The 20,471-nt window shown below is 24.6% G+C and overlaps 2 protein-coding genes across 27 annotated transcripts in view; both read right to left on the bottom strand.

Annotated features, from left to right (window-relative positions):
• Positions 1–920, bottom strand: part of LOC126904089 (uncharacterized) — a 5,377-nt gene extending 4,457 nt beyond the window's left edge. The window contains exons 1-2 of the mRNA XM_050682807.1: positions 746–920; positions 124–195 (exon numbers count right to left, since the gene is read on the bottom strand). Coding sequence (XP_050538764.1) covers positions 124–195; positions 746–794 — 121 coding nt within the window. The 5' untranslated portion in view covers positions 795–920. The remainder of the gene's footprint in view (positions 1–123; positions 196–745) is intronic.
• The window catches only part of LOC126904078 (uncharacterized), a 52,774-nt gene that overhangs the window by 12,057 nt on the left and 20,246 nt on the right, over positions 1–20,471 (bottom strand). For 3 of the 26 annotated variants that reach the window (XM_050682744.1, XM_050682753.1, XM_050682759.1), the window contains 2 exons: positions 4,899–5,051; positions 4,241–4,799 (listed from right to left, as the gene is read on the bottom strand). The exons of 1 other annotated variant lie outside the window; for it this stretch is intronic. In XM_050682744.1, the coding sequence (XP_050538701.1) occupies positions 4,390–4,799; positions 4,899–5,051 (563 nt within the window). In that variant the 3' untranslated portion in view covers positions 4,241–4,389. Of the gene's footprint in view, positions 1–4,215; positions 4,800–4,894; positions 5,052–5,323; positions 5,348–5,554; positions 5,579–5,924; positions 5,949–6,144; positions 6,172–8,187; positions 8,248–8,481; positions 8,584–20,471 lie in introns of those variants that run through there. 22 more of the 26 variants (XM_050682743.1, XM_050682751.1, XM_050682747.1 and 19 more) reach the window with 21 other exon arrangements.

Below are 20,471 nucleotides of genomic sequence, written 5' to 3'. Positions count from 1 at the left end.
AAAAAAAAAAAAAAAAAAAAAAAAAAAACACATCTTAGTAAAACCAATACCTTCTCAGTTTCGCATCGAAGCTAAAATATTAGAAAAAAAGTATAACTAAAGGTTAAATTTATTTTTAATTACATATTGGAACAATCTCGTGATAAATTTCTCTTTTGCGTGCAAAACAGAAACATCCATTGGCTAGTGATTGCGCTGTAAAAAATTGAGTTTGTTTTAAGATTAAATTATTTAAAAATAGTTTTAAATCTAAATAGGAAAGCTCACTTAGTTGAGTTCATTAGTATTAGAGAGAACGTTAAATATGATTAAAAATACTATTACTAATAACAATAATAATAAATATAATATATAAGTTATTTAAATTAAGTATTTTGTTTACAATGTAATAACATTGACTTTAATAATATAAATATTAACGTTGCATTTTTATTTTAATTTTTGTGTGTAATCTATGCTTTACATATGATTGGAACAACTATTTTTCTTGAAAAGAAACAAGATAATTTTGAATGATGGGTATTTTAATTAATTAATTAATTTAATAGCCACAAATTATTGTTTCCGGATAGCACTCTTGGTCGTCATAAGTTAGTGATGCAGCGGTTGATTCTTTGGGTGTGAACGTGTTTTACTTTCTAAGTTTTTATTATGTTTTTTCGATGCTAATAATTAATAAACTTTGTTTACATAAAAATAAACTAAATGCATATAACAAAATTTAACTAAGAAAACTATACTATACCAATTAAACTCAACAGGACACCAGTAATATACAATACTAATTTAATCATCTTCCAATATTATTAAATAATATTAATTATTATTGCTTTACTAAAATGAATATAGTGTTTCTTTGAACAAAATGAAAGATTATTATTTCAAACTTAAATTTATGTATGGTAAAACCAACTGTTTTTGCAAATGTTTAAACGATATGTGTTTTTTGGAATAGTATAACGAATAAACAAAATGTTTAAGTGTCACGTAATTTCTAATTATACTTATAACTTATGAAGTAACTTGGTGATGGATATGAATATCTTATAAAAATTTTTTTTTATTGATTGAAATTTTTATTTTGTAGATAATAAATTAGCGTGTTTCGTAAATAAAAGATTACTACTTATTGTATTATATTATTATTTATTATTATTATTATTATTATTGTTTTTCACATCATTTAACTTAAATGCGTTTTCTAGTTTTTGCACATTTCAAACATGATCTCATTCTTTGAACATCGTAAAGAAAAATAAATTTTTAAGCGCGTCATAGTTTCTTAAATTATTGAGTATTTATAACTTATAAACTAACATTATATTAATCAATTATATTGGATACCATTATCTTTTTTTATTTTTAATTATCATGCAAATTAAGAATTATTGACATTATTCAGTAAATATATATAAAAACAGTAGCATAGTGGAGTTTTATATATTTTCATACTATTTTTAAGTTTATTTAAACATAAATATAATTATCTTTACATCAAAAAAAAAAAATATTTAAAAAAAAAAGGCAGCACGTGGCTAGCCGGTTATAGATGATATCTAATAGTGATCAAAAAAGATAATATTTAATTTATAGAAATTGGTGGATTAATCCAAAAGCAAAATTAACTTCTATATGATTCATTATTCCTAATTAGTAGTTTTATGATTTATAAGTATAAATATCTATTATGGCAATTAAATATAGTATGAAATTGATTTTTAATAATTTAGTATTGTAATTTTTTTTAAAAATGGCAAACGTGAATAAAAATTGAAGGGCTTGACACAGAACTTATTAGATAATAATTTGTTGTTAATGATGAATAAATAATCTGCAAAAAATTTTTATCAGAGCCAATAATATACGTTTACTATTCAACTTTTCGGGTGTGGTGTGGCGTGGTGGTTGCACTAGTTGTTGACAAAACAAAAGGGTAAAGGGTCAAATTTATAAAAAAAATATATGAAATAATAGGTATAGACATTATGCATTTATTAAAAAAAAAACCCAGCACAGGGGGGTCGCGGCACAGTGGTGACGTGACATAGTTGGATCAAGTATAATGATATCTGACAGTGATTAAAATCACTATCATAAAAAACGCTTCGATGCAAATCTTTAGATAGTGTTTAATTTTAAAAAATAGGTGGATTATTCCAAAAGCAACATGATCTTCTATTTTCTAATTAATATCCTGAATGAAAAAAGGATTATTAAAAAATATTATTTCTCATAAAAAAATTGTGTTGATCCATACACTTTTCAATAAGTTATAGCATTATAAAGTTAAAAATGTAAAAAATAAAATCAAGAATTTTCACACAAAAATAGCATTCGGTAGCCAATTTCACCCTGAAGACAGAATAAAGTACGAAATTTTTTTTTCCATAATAAAGTTCATTTAAATTTAAGTTGAAAAAGTAAATTTTTTCTGAAAAAGTTGTCATTTTGAATTCCCCCCANAAGTCAATTTTTTGTGAAAAAGTTGTCATTTTGAATCCCCCACTGTGGGCAGGTAAAAAGTCAGATTTATAAAAAAATTATACCAAATGATAGTTAAAGACATCATGCATCCATAAAAAAAAAAATTATATTGATCCATACATCTTTCAAAAAGTTATAGCATTATAAAGTTAAAAATATAAAAAAGAATTTTTTTACAAAAATCGTATATTTTTTATAAACTTTGATGTCTGTTTTCACCGTAAAGATAAGATAAAGTCCGAAATTTTTTTCACATGTATGCACATATTTTTAAGAAAATATGTGTCCAAAGTATTATTTATTAAAAAATTAATGCAATTAATATGTCAATTAGAATTTGGGTTACCTTTTAGAATTACGTCAAGATTTATTTTACATAATAAAGTTGAATATTTGAGTTATTTTTTCTTTTATAATGTTTTATATGAACACTAAATTCTGAAATGTGTAAATAATTAAGTATGAAAGGTTTCAAGTTAATTCTTTCGTATTTCAAGTTCGTATTTTATATAACGTTGTTGGGTTCGATAATAATATTCATACATACATTCAATTTCCTCATCTTTTATTATTTCTTTAAAATGTTTTTTATATACAGTTATTTCTGAAAATTTGCCGGATAAAAGTTTCTTCTTTAACTTAGCAATATATTTACGATCATCGCTAGTTATAATTCTATAATAAATGCGCCACATCATTTGTTCATGTGGTACTTGGCAACGTCGATGATACCAAAAACGTGCCATAAATTCCTCGTCAGACATGCCATTCTTAATACTAGACTTTAAATTGTTTATCTCGTTTTCAGTAAAGAAACGTAGTCGGTACGGACTTCGTTTTTCAAAATTATAAACTTCCCAATAAACTATAAATATATAGTTAGTTTTAATATTTTATCGATTAATGATTTTTCTTCGATTAATTAAATATTCAATTCAAAACTAAAAAAGTATTAAGTATAATTGGTTTTTATTTACTTTCGTAAAGTTACCAGTAGTATTGGTATGGCGGGTTTTGGACTTAAATTAAAATTGTCCGTTACAATGTGCTTTCTCAACTTTAACTAAGTCTCGTGCATTCCTTAGTTTTAATTATTAGCTAATTTAACAATAAAATAAAAAATGGTCTATTAGCTAGTTGTGTTCTTAAGTATAGTTATTTTGAGTAACGATCTAGTAAAATAAATAAATTATTTTGCTAAATAAATAACAAAAAACAGATAACTACAATTAGAAAATATATTGATAAAAAATTTATCTTATTTATAACAAACATAAATTTATGAAATAACTATTCCAACCGATTACTCTTATATTCAATTTGTTAAAAATTAGTTTTTTAATATATTTAAAATTAGTTATTACTTAATTATGTTATCAAATTTACTTACACAGAAGATCTAAATTGATAAATAAGTAAAAGGGATGAAAAATTGCCATAGTTTGTTCAATGCTGAATTAGGATAATGTCTAGTAAGTATTATATTTAATAACTTTTAATTATGTAAAGAAGTGTCATAATTTAGTTGTAGGGAATGTGCATTGGAAGAGTTTTGAGTGTTCTATTCAAACCAAACATTATTTTATATAAAATAATTAATTATTTTTGTGTTTCGTGACAAAAAATAATTACAAATAAATAATAATACAATAAACATCTTCACTAAGAATCTTAAAAAATAAATAAAAACATAAAACCTTCTTTAGCTTTACATCGATTTATTGATAAATACAGACAATGACGATATTTTTTTTGTTACTTTTACATTTTTGTTTAATAAGTTTTTTATTCATCAATGAAATATTACACATTGATAAGCAATAAACCAATAAATATTTAACTACATAGTTAAAAAAATTTTCTTAAATTGTTTTACATTTTAATTAATTTAGTATCTATAAATAATTACGTATAAATAAAATCAAGGTAATTATTTCGTACTTTAAATTCGTATTCTTTATAAGGATTTTGGAATTCTGTATAAAATAAATATAGCATAACATATTCTATATTATTTAATTCTTGTTTAAAATGATTTTTGTATACATCAATTTCTGAAATTTCGCCAGACAATAGTTTCCCTTTTAGTTCCGCGATATATATACGATCATCAAGAGTTATAATATGAGATCTAATGTTCAACAGCAAAGATCTATCAGGTTCTTGGCAACGTCGAAGGTACCAAAAACGTGCCATAAATTCCTCGTCAGTCATGCCATTCTGAATTTTAGACTTTAAATTATTTGTTTCGTTTTCAGTAAGGACACGTAATCGGTACGGGCTTCGTTTTTCAAATTCATGATCTGTCAAACTAACTAAAAATATAGAATTTTTAAATATTAGTCATTTATCATTTTTCCCAAATAGTGTAAATTAAAGAGTTAACTTAAATACATATGATTAATGTTACCTACATAAGTTTTCAAAATTTTCAATCTTTCGAATACAAAAAGGACAATCTACGTCACCTCTTGAGAATTTATTTGCGCAATAGTTTCCTACAATGTGACCACAGGGGGAGATGGTAACTGAGTTTGTCTCTTGTTGGCAAATATGACATAATAAATCTATACAAACACTGCATGTTAAAAGTATTTAGGTAATTTGGATTATTAAAGTTAAACCAAATATCTCTTTGATATTGATGATTGAATTGACAATAGTTGTTATCATTAGTTAATTTTTTACGACTGTAAATAATAAAAGTTATGACATTTTAACCGGAAATCGGTAATGAAATATGTTACTATTATCTAAATAAATTTTGATATCACCAAAATAATTTATTCATCAAATTTATTGTAATTAAATAAATAAATATATGCATATTTTCCATTACCTTCTGAATTATTTACTGTATTATCTATAAATTAAACAGTTAATAAATTTCACTATTATCATATACATGACTACTTTAGTTTATATTTTATTCCTTAAACGGAAAAATATGTATTAAATTGGCTTATAAAATAGAAAATGATGTAAACTTTCTCGTCCTTAGGTACCAAAATAAATTATTTATTATATTTATTGCAATTAAATGAATAAATATATGTATATTTTCCATTACCTTCTGAAGTATTTACTGCATTATCTATTAATTAAACATTTAATAAATTGCACTATTATCATATACATGACTACTTTATTTTATATTTTATTCCTTAAACGGAAAAATATGTATTAAATTGGCTTATAAAATAGAAAATGATGTAAACTTTCTCGTTCACACTCCAACTTCCTTAGGTACCATAAATAGAACTATTTATAAAAAAATTTAGCCATCTAAACATTTTTTATCAAATATGTTAGTGATATGGTTTTTATTGTAAATTTATAGGCTAATTAATGTTTGCAAGTGTATGAAGTTCACAGTTTTATAGGGCTACAAATTAGTCTTTTAATAAATTTGATTAAATAAATAAATATACGTATGTTACCATTTGATATATCTGCTGGATCGTCTATAAATTTAACAGTTAAAAAATGTTAATTAACGATAAAATGATAATTAATTTTTAATACAAATTTAGAAACGATTGTATGGTAACAGTAAAATAAAAAATCATAATTTAATTTAAATTATTTATTTTATCATTTATATGATATAACTCATATATATATATATATATATATATATAGTAATAAATTTCTAATTACTGTTTATTGTATCTTCATTTGGGTCACCTGAAAATGAAATTATTAGGTAAAATTGATATTATATTATAAATGTCAAAATATATATTAATATGTTTGATTCTTAAAGATTATTAATGATGCTGGTCATCACTGTTTTAGGATCGTTCTCGATCTGAGCTTAATATTCTGCTTACGAAATTCTTTTGATACATATTTCGCTCATAAAAAGTCGAGAGAGGCAATTTAAACAATTTGAGGGATAATCTATATTAGTGGTAAATTTCATGCAAATTTAAGATTTTAAATTCATTTGCAGAAGTCAAAAAAGATCGTAGAAGCTTAACTTTACCATCTTATCCCGCCTTACCATAAGTTTAAAATAATATTAATAATTTAAATATCTTTTAAATAAATTAATAGTGAATAAAATAACAATAAGTGGTAAGTTTTTTAAAATGAACCATAATAATACGTATAGTGTTTTATAAATTAAAATTACAAAATTATAACATAGATTGAGTGATATACAGTTTAGTTATTATTTTAAAATTAATTTCATTTTAACTGTTATAGTAATTATCAGAAACATTTTCGTAAAATAGTATTCCTTTATAAGAGTTTACCATGTGTATAAATACATTTGTTTTAAATATAAATGGAGTAGAAAAGGTCTAAAACAAAAGTCTTATTTTATTACAAAGTCTTATTCATTTTTACAATGATTCAATGATCATTTCGTTTTAACATATTGTTAACAGTTTTCACATTATTCAGACTACGTTAATGCACATTTTTATATATTTTTAAATTTTAAAATAATCGTTCTTTTATTGGTTTTTATTTTTTTTTAAATTTTTGATGGGTCGGTAACAATTTAAGTTTAGTACATATCGAGTTACAAGCATCTTAATACAATGAGTGGATACTGGTCCTAGTGTGTATAAATAACACATACTCCCTTCGCGCTACATATCCATTATTCTCAGATTAACTCCAATACTTACCAAGAAGTATAAAATATTGAATAACTAAAAGTTGTTAACAATTCTTCGGAAAGAGACGTTAAATTAATAGAGGGTTTATATAATATCATTACAAGAGATGAAACACAAAAATAATTCTTACTACAGACGTGTATTTTCTTATAATTATATTTTACTTTAAAATTGACTTACTATTTTATATTGTATCGGACAATTAAATATTACAGATATAGATATCCTTAGGCGACAAAAAGAACATTTACAATTACTATGACATTGTAAGCTTATTTAATTTATTTAAAACACCTTTAATTTAAACATTACTCTCATTATTGTAATTATTGTCATTAAAGTAAAAAAAAAAAAAATTAATTTAGCTTATTTTATTTATTAGTTTAGCTTCGATGCGAAGCTGAGATGGTACTCTATTAATAATCTAAATAATTATATTATTAATACTTTTGAAATATTTTTCCGAAAAATATAATGTTTTCGTCATTTTCTTTAGTTTGAAAAGGTCAATATAAGCAAAATTATATATGTTTACTTAAAAATAAATAAAGATATTCCAAAGTTTTAGTTATACACAACTGTTTTTTTAAATTAATATTTAACAATTTTTACCAAATGTTACTTATATCTGATTTTTTTAATTTTACAAAAAACTTTTGACCATACAAAAATTTATACGACACTTTAAAATTGAAATTTTTACAATATCATTAAAGTTTGAGTTTAGAGTGTTCCGTGTTAATCATCATGCCATATAAAATTCAAATTTTGTAAATTTTTTTTCAAACTTATAAGAAAAATTCCCAGTTATCATTACTCAAATTTAAAACTTCAATATTACGTAGTTCGTATTCTCAGTAAAACTTACAATACTAAATAATTCCATATCAAATTCACACAAAACTGAACTGATTAAGAAATGTTCTCATAACTGACTAAATTAATTTATATACCTAATTATTCATGATACTTATTTTACAAAATTGTATAAATTGTAAATTTTAATGCAATAATTAAAATGTTTGAAAAAACAAAAGAATAACTGGATATTAAAGTTATTTTTAATTACATATTGGTGTTATGTTATTGAAGTCCTCCTTGAAGCACCATCCATTGATTTGTGATTGATCTGTAAAAAAATTGAATTTATTTTATGATTAAATTATTTAAAAATATTTGTAAATCAATATATAAAAATGAGGTTATTCAAATTAAGTTTTTAATTTGTTTTTTTATGTGAAGGCTTTTATTTTGATAATATTAATGTAGCAGTATTATATATTTTTTTGTGTCTAACTATACTAATTTATCTATTATTAATTATTAAATATTTCCAATACATAATTAGCAAAACATACTGTACCAATTAAACCCAACAGAACAATAGTAAAATACAATGTAAATTTAATCATTATCTAGTATTATAAAATAATTATTATTTCTTTACTAAAATGAATATATTGTTTCCTTGAATAAAATAAAAGACTACTACTTATTAATTTAACGTCATTAAATTAGAATTTATATATGTTTTAAAATAACTGTTTTGTAAATTTAAAATAGTAATTCATTCTTTGTATAACGTTAAAAATAAATAAAATTATTAAGTGTCGCATAGTTTCTAAAAATACAGGGTACTTATAACCTATAAACTAAAAATGTGTTAGAAATGAGTATCTTACAAATTTTTTTTTTTTTTTTTAATTTACATTATTTTTGTGGATCATTAATTAATAATACATTTAATTACCACATAATGATTTATATATTAAATTATGAATATTAAAACATATTAGCTCTTTTATTATTTACCCAAATTATTGAAAAATGCAGATATTACACTTTTTTTTGTACATTTATAAATTAAATTATTTGCTTATTGAGTTACTAGCTAAATGATGTACAATAAAAATGAAGAGAGACCTACTGATCATAGAATTCAGACACCAAGATCCGGAAGGAATAGACCCAAGGCTACTCAAGTCGTCACCCAGCGAAAACCATGTGGAAAGACTAAACAGATTTTAGAATAGGGACATGGAATTAGAGTTTTGTGAATAACAGGAGCTGATAGTAACAGATACATACCTTGAAGTCTCGCTATGGAGAACATGGAAAACGCCTGGAGATAGAATTTGGTATCAAATAGATATCATACTCATAAAAACTTCAGAAATCAAATCATATCTAGCTATGTCTACTCAGGATATGACATCAAAGATGACCATAATCTTGTGATGGCATATTGCAACATCAAATTTAAGAAAAAAACTAAAGTAATAAAAAATATGAAATGGTGCATTAGAAAACTAAAAAACCAAAATATAACAAAAGGATTCAAAAGGAATTTAGATAAACTTGATATTGGAAAAAAGACTGGGATAATATGAAGATGGATATAATTAGAATTACAGATAAAATTATTATTAAAAATAAAATAGAGCCCAGGAAACCATGGTTGAAATAAAAAATTCTTGAATTGATTGAAAGAAGGATTAAATTAAGGAATAGAGATTATAATTTATATAAACAGGTAAAAAAACGAAATGACAACAAAATGCCGTCTAGCAAAGGAATGTAGGCTAAATAAAAACATACAAGAAATAGAACGTGATTTACTAAGTAACGATACAGGCAAAGCCTATAATAAAATTAAATAAACTGCAATATAAATCCAAGACATCCAGCAACATAGTTTAAGGGAAACAAACAAAAATCTGTATGAAAATGAAAAGGTAATAGAGTGGTGGATAATATATATGGGAGATTTATACAGGGAAAAGAGGAGATCGAAAATGAAGAGAAATATATAGAAAATTAAATAGATGTAAATGAAGATAGAAAAGGACCCGAAATACTGATAAGTAAATTGGAGACGACTCTAGGAGAACTGAGTGACAAAAAAGCAACAGGAATTGACGATATCCAGACTGCACTATTGAAAAGTATAGAAGAAAAACAAAGTATCAATTGTTTAAAATCATTAATGATAGCTATAATAGTGGAAGTTTACTACTAGATTTTGTCAAAAAGAGGAACTATAACAGTTTCAAAGAAAAGCGATTCCATGGAATGTGGAAAATTTTTTGAAAAAGGCGAGGAACAAGAGATGTGATATTAGCATTGCGACAGATCATTGAGAGAAGAAGTACAATGAATAGAAATATTATAGCAACATTCATATATCTAGAAAAAGTTTTCGTTAAAGTGGATTGGAAATATTATTCAAGATATTAAGAGAAAAAGGAATTGATTGGATAGAAAGATGGCTCTTCTTCAACTTATATAAAGACCAAACAACAGAAATAAATGTAAATGAATCGGTAAAAGATACAAGAATAAGGAGAGGAGTAAGACAAGGGTGCCCCTTGTTGCCCTAACTATTCGATCTTTTCATTGAAATGAGTATAGATGAAATGAAAATCAAGACCAACGGAGTGAAAATAAATGGTCAACATATACACTGTATTTGCTTTACGGCTGCCATTGTTATTTTAGTAGAGTTGAACATGAATAATATGCTACAAATTTTACAAAGTGCACTTGAAAAATTTTAAATGAAAATAAATTCCATGAAAACCAAAACTATTCTTATAAATAAAATGCACTCAGATCTAAATCTTAATATACAAATAAACAATATACGAATACAACAAGTCGGAGTATTCTGCTACCTTGGAAGTATCATAGTTTCCAATAACAAATCAACACCAGATATCAAAAGAATAATAGCATTGGCAAAGCAAGCATTCAAACATAAGAATCAGCTTCTCACTAATATACATCTGAGTATTGGCATACGTAAAAGATTCGTTAAAACATTTGTCTGGTGTGTGCTTTCATATGGTAGTAAAACATGGACCATTGACAAGAAAGACAGAAGCAAGCTAGAAGTATTAGAGTTATGGATATGGAGAAAAATGTCAAAGATAAATTGAAGAATTTGGCGTCAAACAGACAGGAGTGGCTTCAACGCAAGGCATTGTCTTTAATAGATTATGATTAATGAGTTTTTCATTCGCCTATAAAACATTATTTTTAAATTAATAAAAATTATGATGGCGATGTGATGAATTGTTTTACTCTAAATAAAATTTTTCTTAAAATTTGTAGGGTCAAGTGGGGTAAATGGAAATTGGGACAAAAGGAAAAAAATATTATTTAAATTAGATTATTAGTGATTATAGAATTTAGTATTATTGTAACCACAGTACACATAAGGTATAATAGTATGCAATGATAAAAACATTGAAAATTTAGGGTTATGTACAAATAGTTATTACTCGAAAAAGTGTCTATGATTATTTTAGTTTATGTTTTCTGCTCAACGGCTTTTGAGAAGTGCATCTTCATCAAAAATGTAAGTAGAACAGTACAGTTTGAACTAAATTGTCATTTTATATTTACTTATTTACTATATAGTCTTAAAACTAGTTTAATATCACTTTTTCTATGGATTTATAATTTTTTTGTAAAATACAAAATAAAAATCATTTGGGGTAAATGGAAATTTGGTTTTGGGGTAAATGGAAATATTAATAACAAATATAATTTGAAATATTATGGTCTTTGTAATCTTTTTTTTCAATTTCAGGGTGCGCAATTATATAAAAAAAAAACACCAGGACCAAAATATACTGTAGAAGATGTCAAAAAAGCCGTTACTACCATAAAAAAAGGAAATAAGACATACAAACAAGTAGAATATCATCAGAGGAATATAATATTCCAATTACTGTAATTTTTAATAGAATAAAAGGGCGTCAAACTGCAATGAAATGTACTAAAAATATGGAACAACAGAAAGTTGTACTGCTGTTTGATGGGCATTGTTCACATTCAAGTTTGCGCATAGTTCATCTTGCAATTCAAAATAATATAATATTAGTCAGATTTCCAAGTCATTTAACCGATCGCTTATAACCTTTAGACAAATGTGTGTTTAGACCTCTACAAATTGCATGGAACAGACTTTTAATAAAGTTTGGAAAATATATGGTAGGTAAAGGAGCTGGCCGTTTAACTAAAGGTATGTTATCAGAGATGTTAGGCATACAATGGACTAATGCAATGAACCCTAGCAATATTATAAATAGATTTTCTACAACTGGTTTGTTTCCTTTTGACAAAAAAAAAGTTTCCTGTGGACGAATTTGACCCAGTTGATCTTGAAGAATACTTAAAATGTAAAGCCAATGAAGACAGTAATAATCCTTCAGTTTCAACAATTGAGCAACCAGATATTATTCAACATAATTCATTAGATATGCATATATATGAAAATAGTAACAATTATTGCTTTGAAAAGTCATTTCAACCTGCAGTTGTAGAAAATAAAATTTCATTAGAACCTTAAACGTCAAGTAATAATATATCAGTAAGCCCAAAAGATATAATATGTATTTTTACAAATCAATTATTACAATATAAAACTAACAATACAATTTGTGTTACAAAAGACTGAATTCCTCGTCTTATAGCAACAAAGTATGGTGAAGTTTTAACAAATGAAGATGTGTTAAAAAAATTGGAGGAAGCAACCTCAAAGAAAAAGCTAATAAAATATCCTAGTAAACGTGGGAGACCTAAAAAGGCTATTGAAGATGCACAAAATATTGTGGTGGAACAATCAGTTGATAATATTGATGATGTAGTTTATTATTCATCGGAAAATTATTGTAATGACAATTTATTAGATTTAAGTATTGAAGAAATTATATATAATACACCAATCTGGTCTCAAATAAAACCTGGAGTATTTATTTTAGTAGATTTTATTGGAGGGAACCGAAAGAAACAACATTTTAAGTATGTAAAAAAATAATGAAATTGGAACTGATTTTTATATTGTTGAAAATGACTTGTCAGATATTACAGTAGAGATGATTCTTGCAATATTACCGATACCAACTGAACATAAGAAGAACAGAAAAACGATGTACACATTTCCTGGATAAATAAATGTCAATGAAAAATAATCAGTTTAGTCATTATGTAACCTACTTATTTATACATTAATTTATGTGATATATTTAAAAACTATAAAGACTGTTAGTTTGTTATTTTGTTTATAATTTTTACTTTACATTATTATTTTAGCTTCGATGCGAAGCGGAGAAGGTATTGGTTTTACTAAGATGTGTTTTTTTATTTTTTTTTTTGTGTCTGTCACTACTTTTTCTCAGCTCTCACTGGACCGATTTCTTTTAACAATACGTCAAAAGATCACAAATTGTATCTAGTTGAAGACATTACCCTTAAAAATTTAAAAATTTTCCCTCGTTCCCCGCAAATGGGGGAAATATCCAAAAAAATTACAAATTTAAAAATCGCTAATTTTCGAAATTTTTTCACTTTTTTTTCTTAAAACTTCCATAACTTTTTGAAAAATCATAAATCTACATATTTTTTTTTTTATACTAAAACCTTAGATATTTACCTTTCATTTGATATCATTTTTTTGAAAATCTATCACTTAACCTGCTCATTGGGGGGGATTTAAAATGGCAACTTTTTTACAAAAATTAATTTTTTCAACTTAATTTTTGAAAATGTTCCGGAAATACTGCGTCCTTTAAACATATATCAAATTAAAGCTTATTTTATGTACTATAAAATGAAAAAAAAAAATTTGTCCCGACACTTTATCTTCTGCATGTAAACGGTTGCCGTAGTTAAAAAAACACTATTTTTGTGTTAAAATTTTCGATTTTCGATTTTTAATTTTCAACTTAAAAATGCTATAACTTTTCGAAAAATGCATGTATCAGCACAATTTTTTTTTTTCTAAATACATTATAAGTACATCTTCCATTTGACATACTTTTTATTAAAATTAGACAATTTCCCCTTATATAGGGGGGGTTCAAACTTTGAAACATTGTATAAAAAATAGAACTTTTTCAACTGAACTTTTGAAAATGTTCCGGAAATACTGCGTCCTTTAAACATATATCAAATTAAAGCTTATTTTATGTACTATAAAATGAAAAAAAAAATTTGTCTCGACACTTTATCTTCTGCATGTAAATGGCTGCCGTAGTTAAAAAAATGCTATTTTTGTGTTAAAATTTTCGATTTTGAATTTTCAACTTTAAAATGCTATAACTTTTCGAAAAATGTATGTATCAGCACAATTTTTTTTTTCTAAATACATTATAAGTACATCTTTCATTTGACATACTTTTTATTAAAATTGGACAATTTCCCCTTATATAGTGGGCGTTCAAAACTTGAAATATTGTAAAAAACATAGATCTTTTTCAACTGAACTTTTGAAAATGTTCCGGAAATACTGCGTCCTTTAAACATATATCAAATCAAAGGTTATGTTATATACTATCAAATGAAAAAAAAAAATTTGTCTCGACATCTTATCTTCTATGTGCAAATGGCTGTCGAAAATTTAAAAAAAAATGTAATGTTTGCGATAAAAATTACATTTTATCGGGATGTTTTTTGTACTTAAAACTGCCATAACTTTTTCAAAAATGAACAAATAAAAATAATATTTTTTTGTATTGAAACCTTAGATATTTCCCTTTCATTTGATATAATTTTTTTTGAAAATCTAACACTTATTCTGCTCACTGGGAGGATTTAAAATAGTAACTTTTTTACAAAAAATAACTTTTTCAACTTAACTTTTGAAAATGTTCCGGAAATACTGCGTCCTTTAAACATATATCAAATCAAAGGTTATGTTATATACTATCAAATGAAAAAAAAAAATTTGTCTCGACATCTTATCTTCTATGTGAAAATGTCTGTCGAAAATTAAAAAGAAATATAATGTTTGCGATAAAAATTACCTTTTATCGGGATGTTTTTTGTACTTAAAACTGCCATAACTTTTTCAAAAATGAACAAATAAAAATAATATTTTTTTGTATTGAAACCTTAGATATTTCCCTTTCATTTGATATAATTTTTTTTGAAAATCTAACACTTATTCTGCTCACTGAGGGGATTTAAAAAAGTAACTTTTTTACAAAAAATAACTTTTTCATCTTAATTTTTTGAAAATGTTCCGGAAATATTGCGTCCTTTAAACATGTATAAAATTAAAGCTTATCTTATGTACTATAAAATGAAAAAAAAAATTTGTCTCGACGACCTATCTTCTATGCGCAAATGGCTACCGTATTCAAAAATATGCTATTTTAACAAATTTTTTTTTTTAATTAAACACTATCTACAGATTTGCATCGAAGCGTTTTTTATGATAGTGATTTTAATCACTGTCAGATATCATCTAAACTGGACCCAACTATGCCACGATCCCACTGTGCCGCCACCTCACTGTGCTGGGTTTTTTATGTTAAATTGTTATTATTACTATTATATGATAACAAAAGACTTAATATATTTTGAAAGTTATGAAATAGTAAGTAAGCATTACTGTACTAAATTATGTTAAAATAATAAAGATTACCTAATTATTTGATTAATGAAATTGTAATTTATTTAATTCAAACAAATTTTCATTTGCCCCAGGCTTATAACATTATCAACTATACTTTAATTTTCATTTACCCCATACACAATATACTGTTTGGGACAAATGAAAATTTATAGATATTGAATATATGAAATAATATAATGATAGCTGTAACAGAACAATTTCATTTGCCCATTATGTGTGTTCAGTATAACACTTGCAGTTGGAAATAGTTATTTTCATTTACCTCAGAAGTATAGGGCAAATGTAAATTTTTTATGCAATTTCATATTATTTTTTTCTCTTAAAATAATCAACTATTTTAATGTTTGATTGAAATGCTAGACACATATTGTGTATAGTTAAATAGTTTTTATCTAAACCAAAATTAAAAAATGTTATTACTATATGAATCTTATAAAAGTTGTAAAACGTGTAAATTTCATTTCCATTTACCCCACTTGACTCTACTGTTGGATTCGATATACGTTAAAACTACATCCTTTTAAAATTAAAATAATTATAAATATGTATAATTGTAGATTAGTATAGAAACTAGGTATAAAACTTATACTATATAACTACGCAAATTAAAAATTATTTATGTACTGTTTTACATGAAAACTAATTTGATAAATTAATAAATAATTGAATATGTAAGAAATCAAAGTATTTCAGTTATATATATATATATATATACATTAATAATTTATATTAAACTTGTTGTGTCTATTAAATATTTGAAATTTATTGAAAAAGGCTCGTTGAGATCGTGACAAATTCACTTTTGGTTGATGGTGATCTTGAATCAAAGTAAATGAAATTCGATTGTGTTTGCGAAATTTTTTATCGCTTTATTTTTAAATATAATATGCAAACAATGACAATTTTGTTGAAAATAATTTATAAGAACACACGTGTTTGTTATAAATCACACTTTTTTGTCAATGATATAATAAAATAAAATTTGAATAAATAAAAGCAACTTTTTTTAATGTAATAGCTCGATAAAATCATTACGAATAAGAAGTATTTGAAATTTTAAGTTTTATTAATATTAGGGGAGTAGTAAGGCGATTTTTGAATAAAATACAAAATTCGATATTTTTCGTTGATAATGATTTTTAGCGAAATTAAAAAAGTTTTCGCAAAAACTTTTGATATACTAAATATTTAGCGTTTTGTTAAAATATTTTCTTACAGACTTATTTTATGGGTTGGCAGGACTGAACGTCGTAAGCACGATACAATTAAACGACACCGTTGTATTTAAACACAAGAAGGTGGCGTCGAGACAATTATTGGTGAAAAAATTATCAGAAAAAAAAATGCGTACTTAATCACTAAGTTAGCGGATGTGAATCCAATAGTTACACAAAGCCAAAAACAAACATATAACGCGTTATAGAAAGGTCGACGGTGTCGCACACAAGGACGGGCTGTGTATCGGGCGGTGCCACGGAAGTTACTTAACGTATTTTTGCGGGTCGGGTCGTAGATGGACGTGCGGCACATGATGGACTTTGTACCGTGGCGTATGGCACGCGGTGTAAGTCAGTCAATACTGTACACATAGTAGGGCGACGGCTGATAAAAGTGTCACACCGCGGGACCGTGTCAGGGTCTATGACAATTTTACGACGACCAATTGTTATGGTACAACCATTTTACTACAAAGCGCGTCCCGAGTATTAATTGTAAATATGTAGCAGTACTCTATGTATTAAAATAATAAGAATAAAAATTGTTTATTTCAAATCTCAAAAAATTATATTTTAGTTTTGTATTTATACTCTTGGTGAATATCGAAATATTTTAGTTACTCGTTTGGAACATAGATTTACAAGTCTTAAAACTATTAATATAATTAAAATTTCGCTGAAACTTTTTTTTTATGTTTTCAATTCATTAAATCTAAGATAAGTTTATTAAATTCAATTTTAAACTTGAATGTCTGCTATTGGTTGGTTTTGTACTGTTGTTATCTATATTTTCTATTAACGTTAGTTATTAAAATAGGAAAATTAAATGAAATAAATGTACTGAGTGGAAAAGATCTAACTAACAACACTTATAACTTTTGATGCAATTAGAATTTCGCTGTAATTTTTCTTTTTTCTTTTTACATATTTGCATTTAAAATAAGCTAGTTCAAAATTTCAAAATCATATTACTCGAAATATAAAAATTATATATATATTGAAAAAAGCAAAAAATTTTTAATAAATTTAACTTTCTATTGCTATGTCTATTAGATTTATATAATATTTATGAAAATCTTTGTATGCCTTTTTGAAGGTATTTTAAAATAATATAAAACACAAAACCCAGAATTTTAACACAAATATAGCATATTTTTTAATACAGTAGTCATTTTCATCATGAAAACAAGTCCAGAGGTCAAATTTTTTTTTTTTTTATTTAAGTATATTACATAGGCTTTAATTTAAAATATATATAAAAGTGTTAGTATTTCCGGAACATTTTCAAAAGTTAAGTTGTAAAAGTTTCCATTTTTAAACCCTCCCTTGTGGTCAGGTAAAGTGTCAAATGTTCACAAAAATATATAAAATGATAGGTAAATACCTATGGTGTCTATACAAAATTAAATTACAATGATTAGATCATTTAAAAAAAAAAGGCAGTTTTAAGAAAAGAAAATTGAAAAAATTTCGAAAATTAGCGATTTTTAATTTTGTAACTTTTTTGGAGGTTTCCCCCATATACGGGGAACGTGGGAAATTTTTTCAATTTTTGTGGGTAATGTCTTCGACTAGATACAATTTGTGATCTTTTGACGTTCATCAAAATCGATCTAGTGAGAGCTGAGATTGAGTAATTACAGACATAAAAAAAAAAAATAAATTATAAATATAAAAACACATCATAGTAAAATTAATACCTTCTCAGCTTTGCATCGAAGCTAAAATTAGGAGTAATGTACTTAATGAAACACATTGTATACAAGTGTTTGAGAGTATGTAAATAGGTATATGCTATTATTCTTGGTTCTTTGATTTTCGCCAATTATCCTACAAACTATGCTTTTTACAAAAAAAATTATAAAACATAATTTATAGAACTAAATGTTTGCCGTAAAAATGTTATTATCAAAAAAGTCGTATCTGTAAAATTTAGGATTAGATTTAAAAAAACATTATCTCTTACAAGTTGTATCTGATTACCAAAAACAATTCCCGGATTGTAACGAAGCAATGCTAATATTTAACAATTTTTAAATATAAATATACATTTTTTAAAATAAATACTCAAGAAAATCTGTTTTATTATAAGTGTATAATTTTTTTTTTGAAGTATATTTATGTACTTTTTTTAAGTAATATGAAAAATAATTTTAGGTTGTAATTTTAAAAGTGATTTTTTTAGCTTTAGTAACGAAAGTTATTTAATTAAAAATTAATTAATTTGTTTTGTGTATATTTGTTCTGTATTTGTAAAAATTTAAACTACGTTCAGAAAAAAATAAAATAAAATTCTAAACTATTATATAAAACTTTATTTTGTAGGTTAAATAGTTCGTCTACAATAATAACTATCTATTTAACTATTAAATAAACAAATAAAATCAATTTCAACCATTAAGATGAAAATATGTAGTTTTTTTAATTACATACCCAAGTATTATATACAAGACTTTTTCGTACATGAAAACATTTTTTTATTGAAAACGATTAGTTATATAAATTAAATTCTATAAATAATATATTTTGTAAGATAAGTGAAAAAATTGTAAAACAACTCTTACAGTCGAATTTTTAACCCTCTTGCTATACGCGTTATTGTCATTCAATTTCAATCAAATATTGTATAAATTAATTTTTAAATTAATAAATTTATTTTAGTGAGTATATTGAATGAATTTCAAAACTTTATTTTTATGAACCGCCCTAATATGTATGTTAAAATTTAAAAAAATAAGGCTAACGCTCTTTTAAGGGACAAGTGGTGAATTAAAAAATTAATTGATTATTAAATATTTATTAATAAATTTAATGAACCAAAAAATATTTAAAACTAAAAATATTAAGCTAGCGTTAAAATATATATCCTGAATAACAATGATACATCCAAAATATAATGATATTGACTGCCCCAAGGTGTAAAAGTGTATTATTGACTTAAAAAACCATACAATTTATAAAAAGTAGTAATGCATTAAACAAGTTTCCACATATTTAAGTTAAAATTTATGATTTTTATAAACAAAACAGAGTAAACAGTTTGTAATAAAACACTTGATTACTTTCAGAATAAATGCAATATTGAAAAAAAACTTTTTTAATTACGTATTATTCTTGATAAATATAATTTATAATAATTTTTTTTTTAATAATTCTCTATAACTTAAATGACTATTAAATTTATTTTAGCTTCGATGCGCAGCTGAGAAGGTATTGGTTTTACTAAGATCTGTTAATATTTTTATTTTTTTTGTGTCTGTTACCACTTTTTCTCAGCTCTCACCAAACCGATTTCCTTCAATGATACGTCAAAAGAATACAAATCGTATTTAGACAAAGACATTACCCTCAAAAATTGAAAAAAATTCCCTCGTTCTCCGTAAATAGGGGAAACCTCCGAAAAAATTACAAATTTTAAAATCGCTAATTTTCAAAATTTTTAAAATTTTTTTACTTAAAATTGCCATAACTTTTTTAAAAATAACCAAATCAATTTATATTTTATATATTTTTTTTATATAGATGCATGATATCATTACCTTTCATTTGGTATATTTTTTTTTTATATCTGACAACTATTCAAAATGACAACTTTTTCAACTTAATTTTTGAAAATGTTCCGGAAATACTGACACTTTTATATATATCTTAAATTAAAGCTAATGTAATGTACTTTATTATGCAAAAAAAAAAAAAAAAAATTCGGACTTT

This window comes from Daktulosphaira vitifoliae, unplaced genomic scaffold, assembly GCF_025091365.1.
Source record: "Daktulosphaira vitifoliae isolate Bord-2020 unplaced genomic scaffold, ASM2509136v1 Scaffold_4, whole genome shotgun sequence".
NCBI classification, from domain to species: Eukaryota; Metazoa; Arthropoda; class Insecta; order Hemiptera; family Phylloxeridae; genus Daktulosphaira; species Daktulosphaira vitifoliae.
Note: the sequence above shows the minus strand (reverse complement) of the source record. Positions and strands in the feature narration are given on the sequence as shown.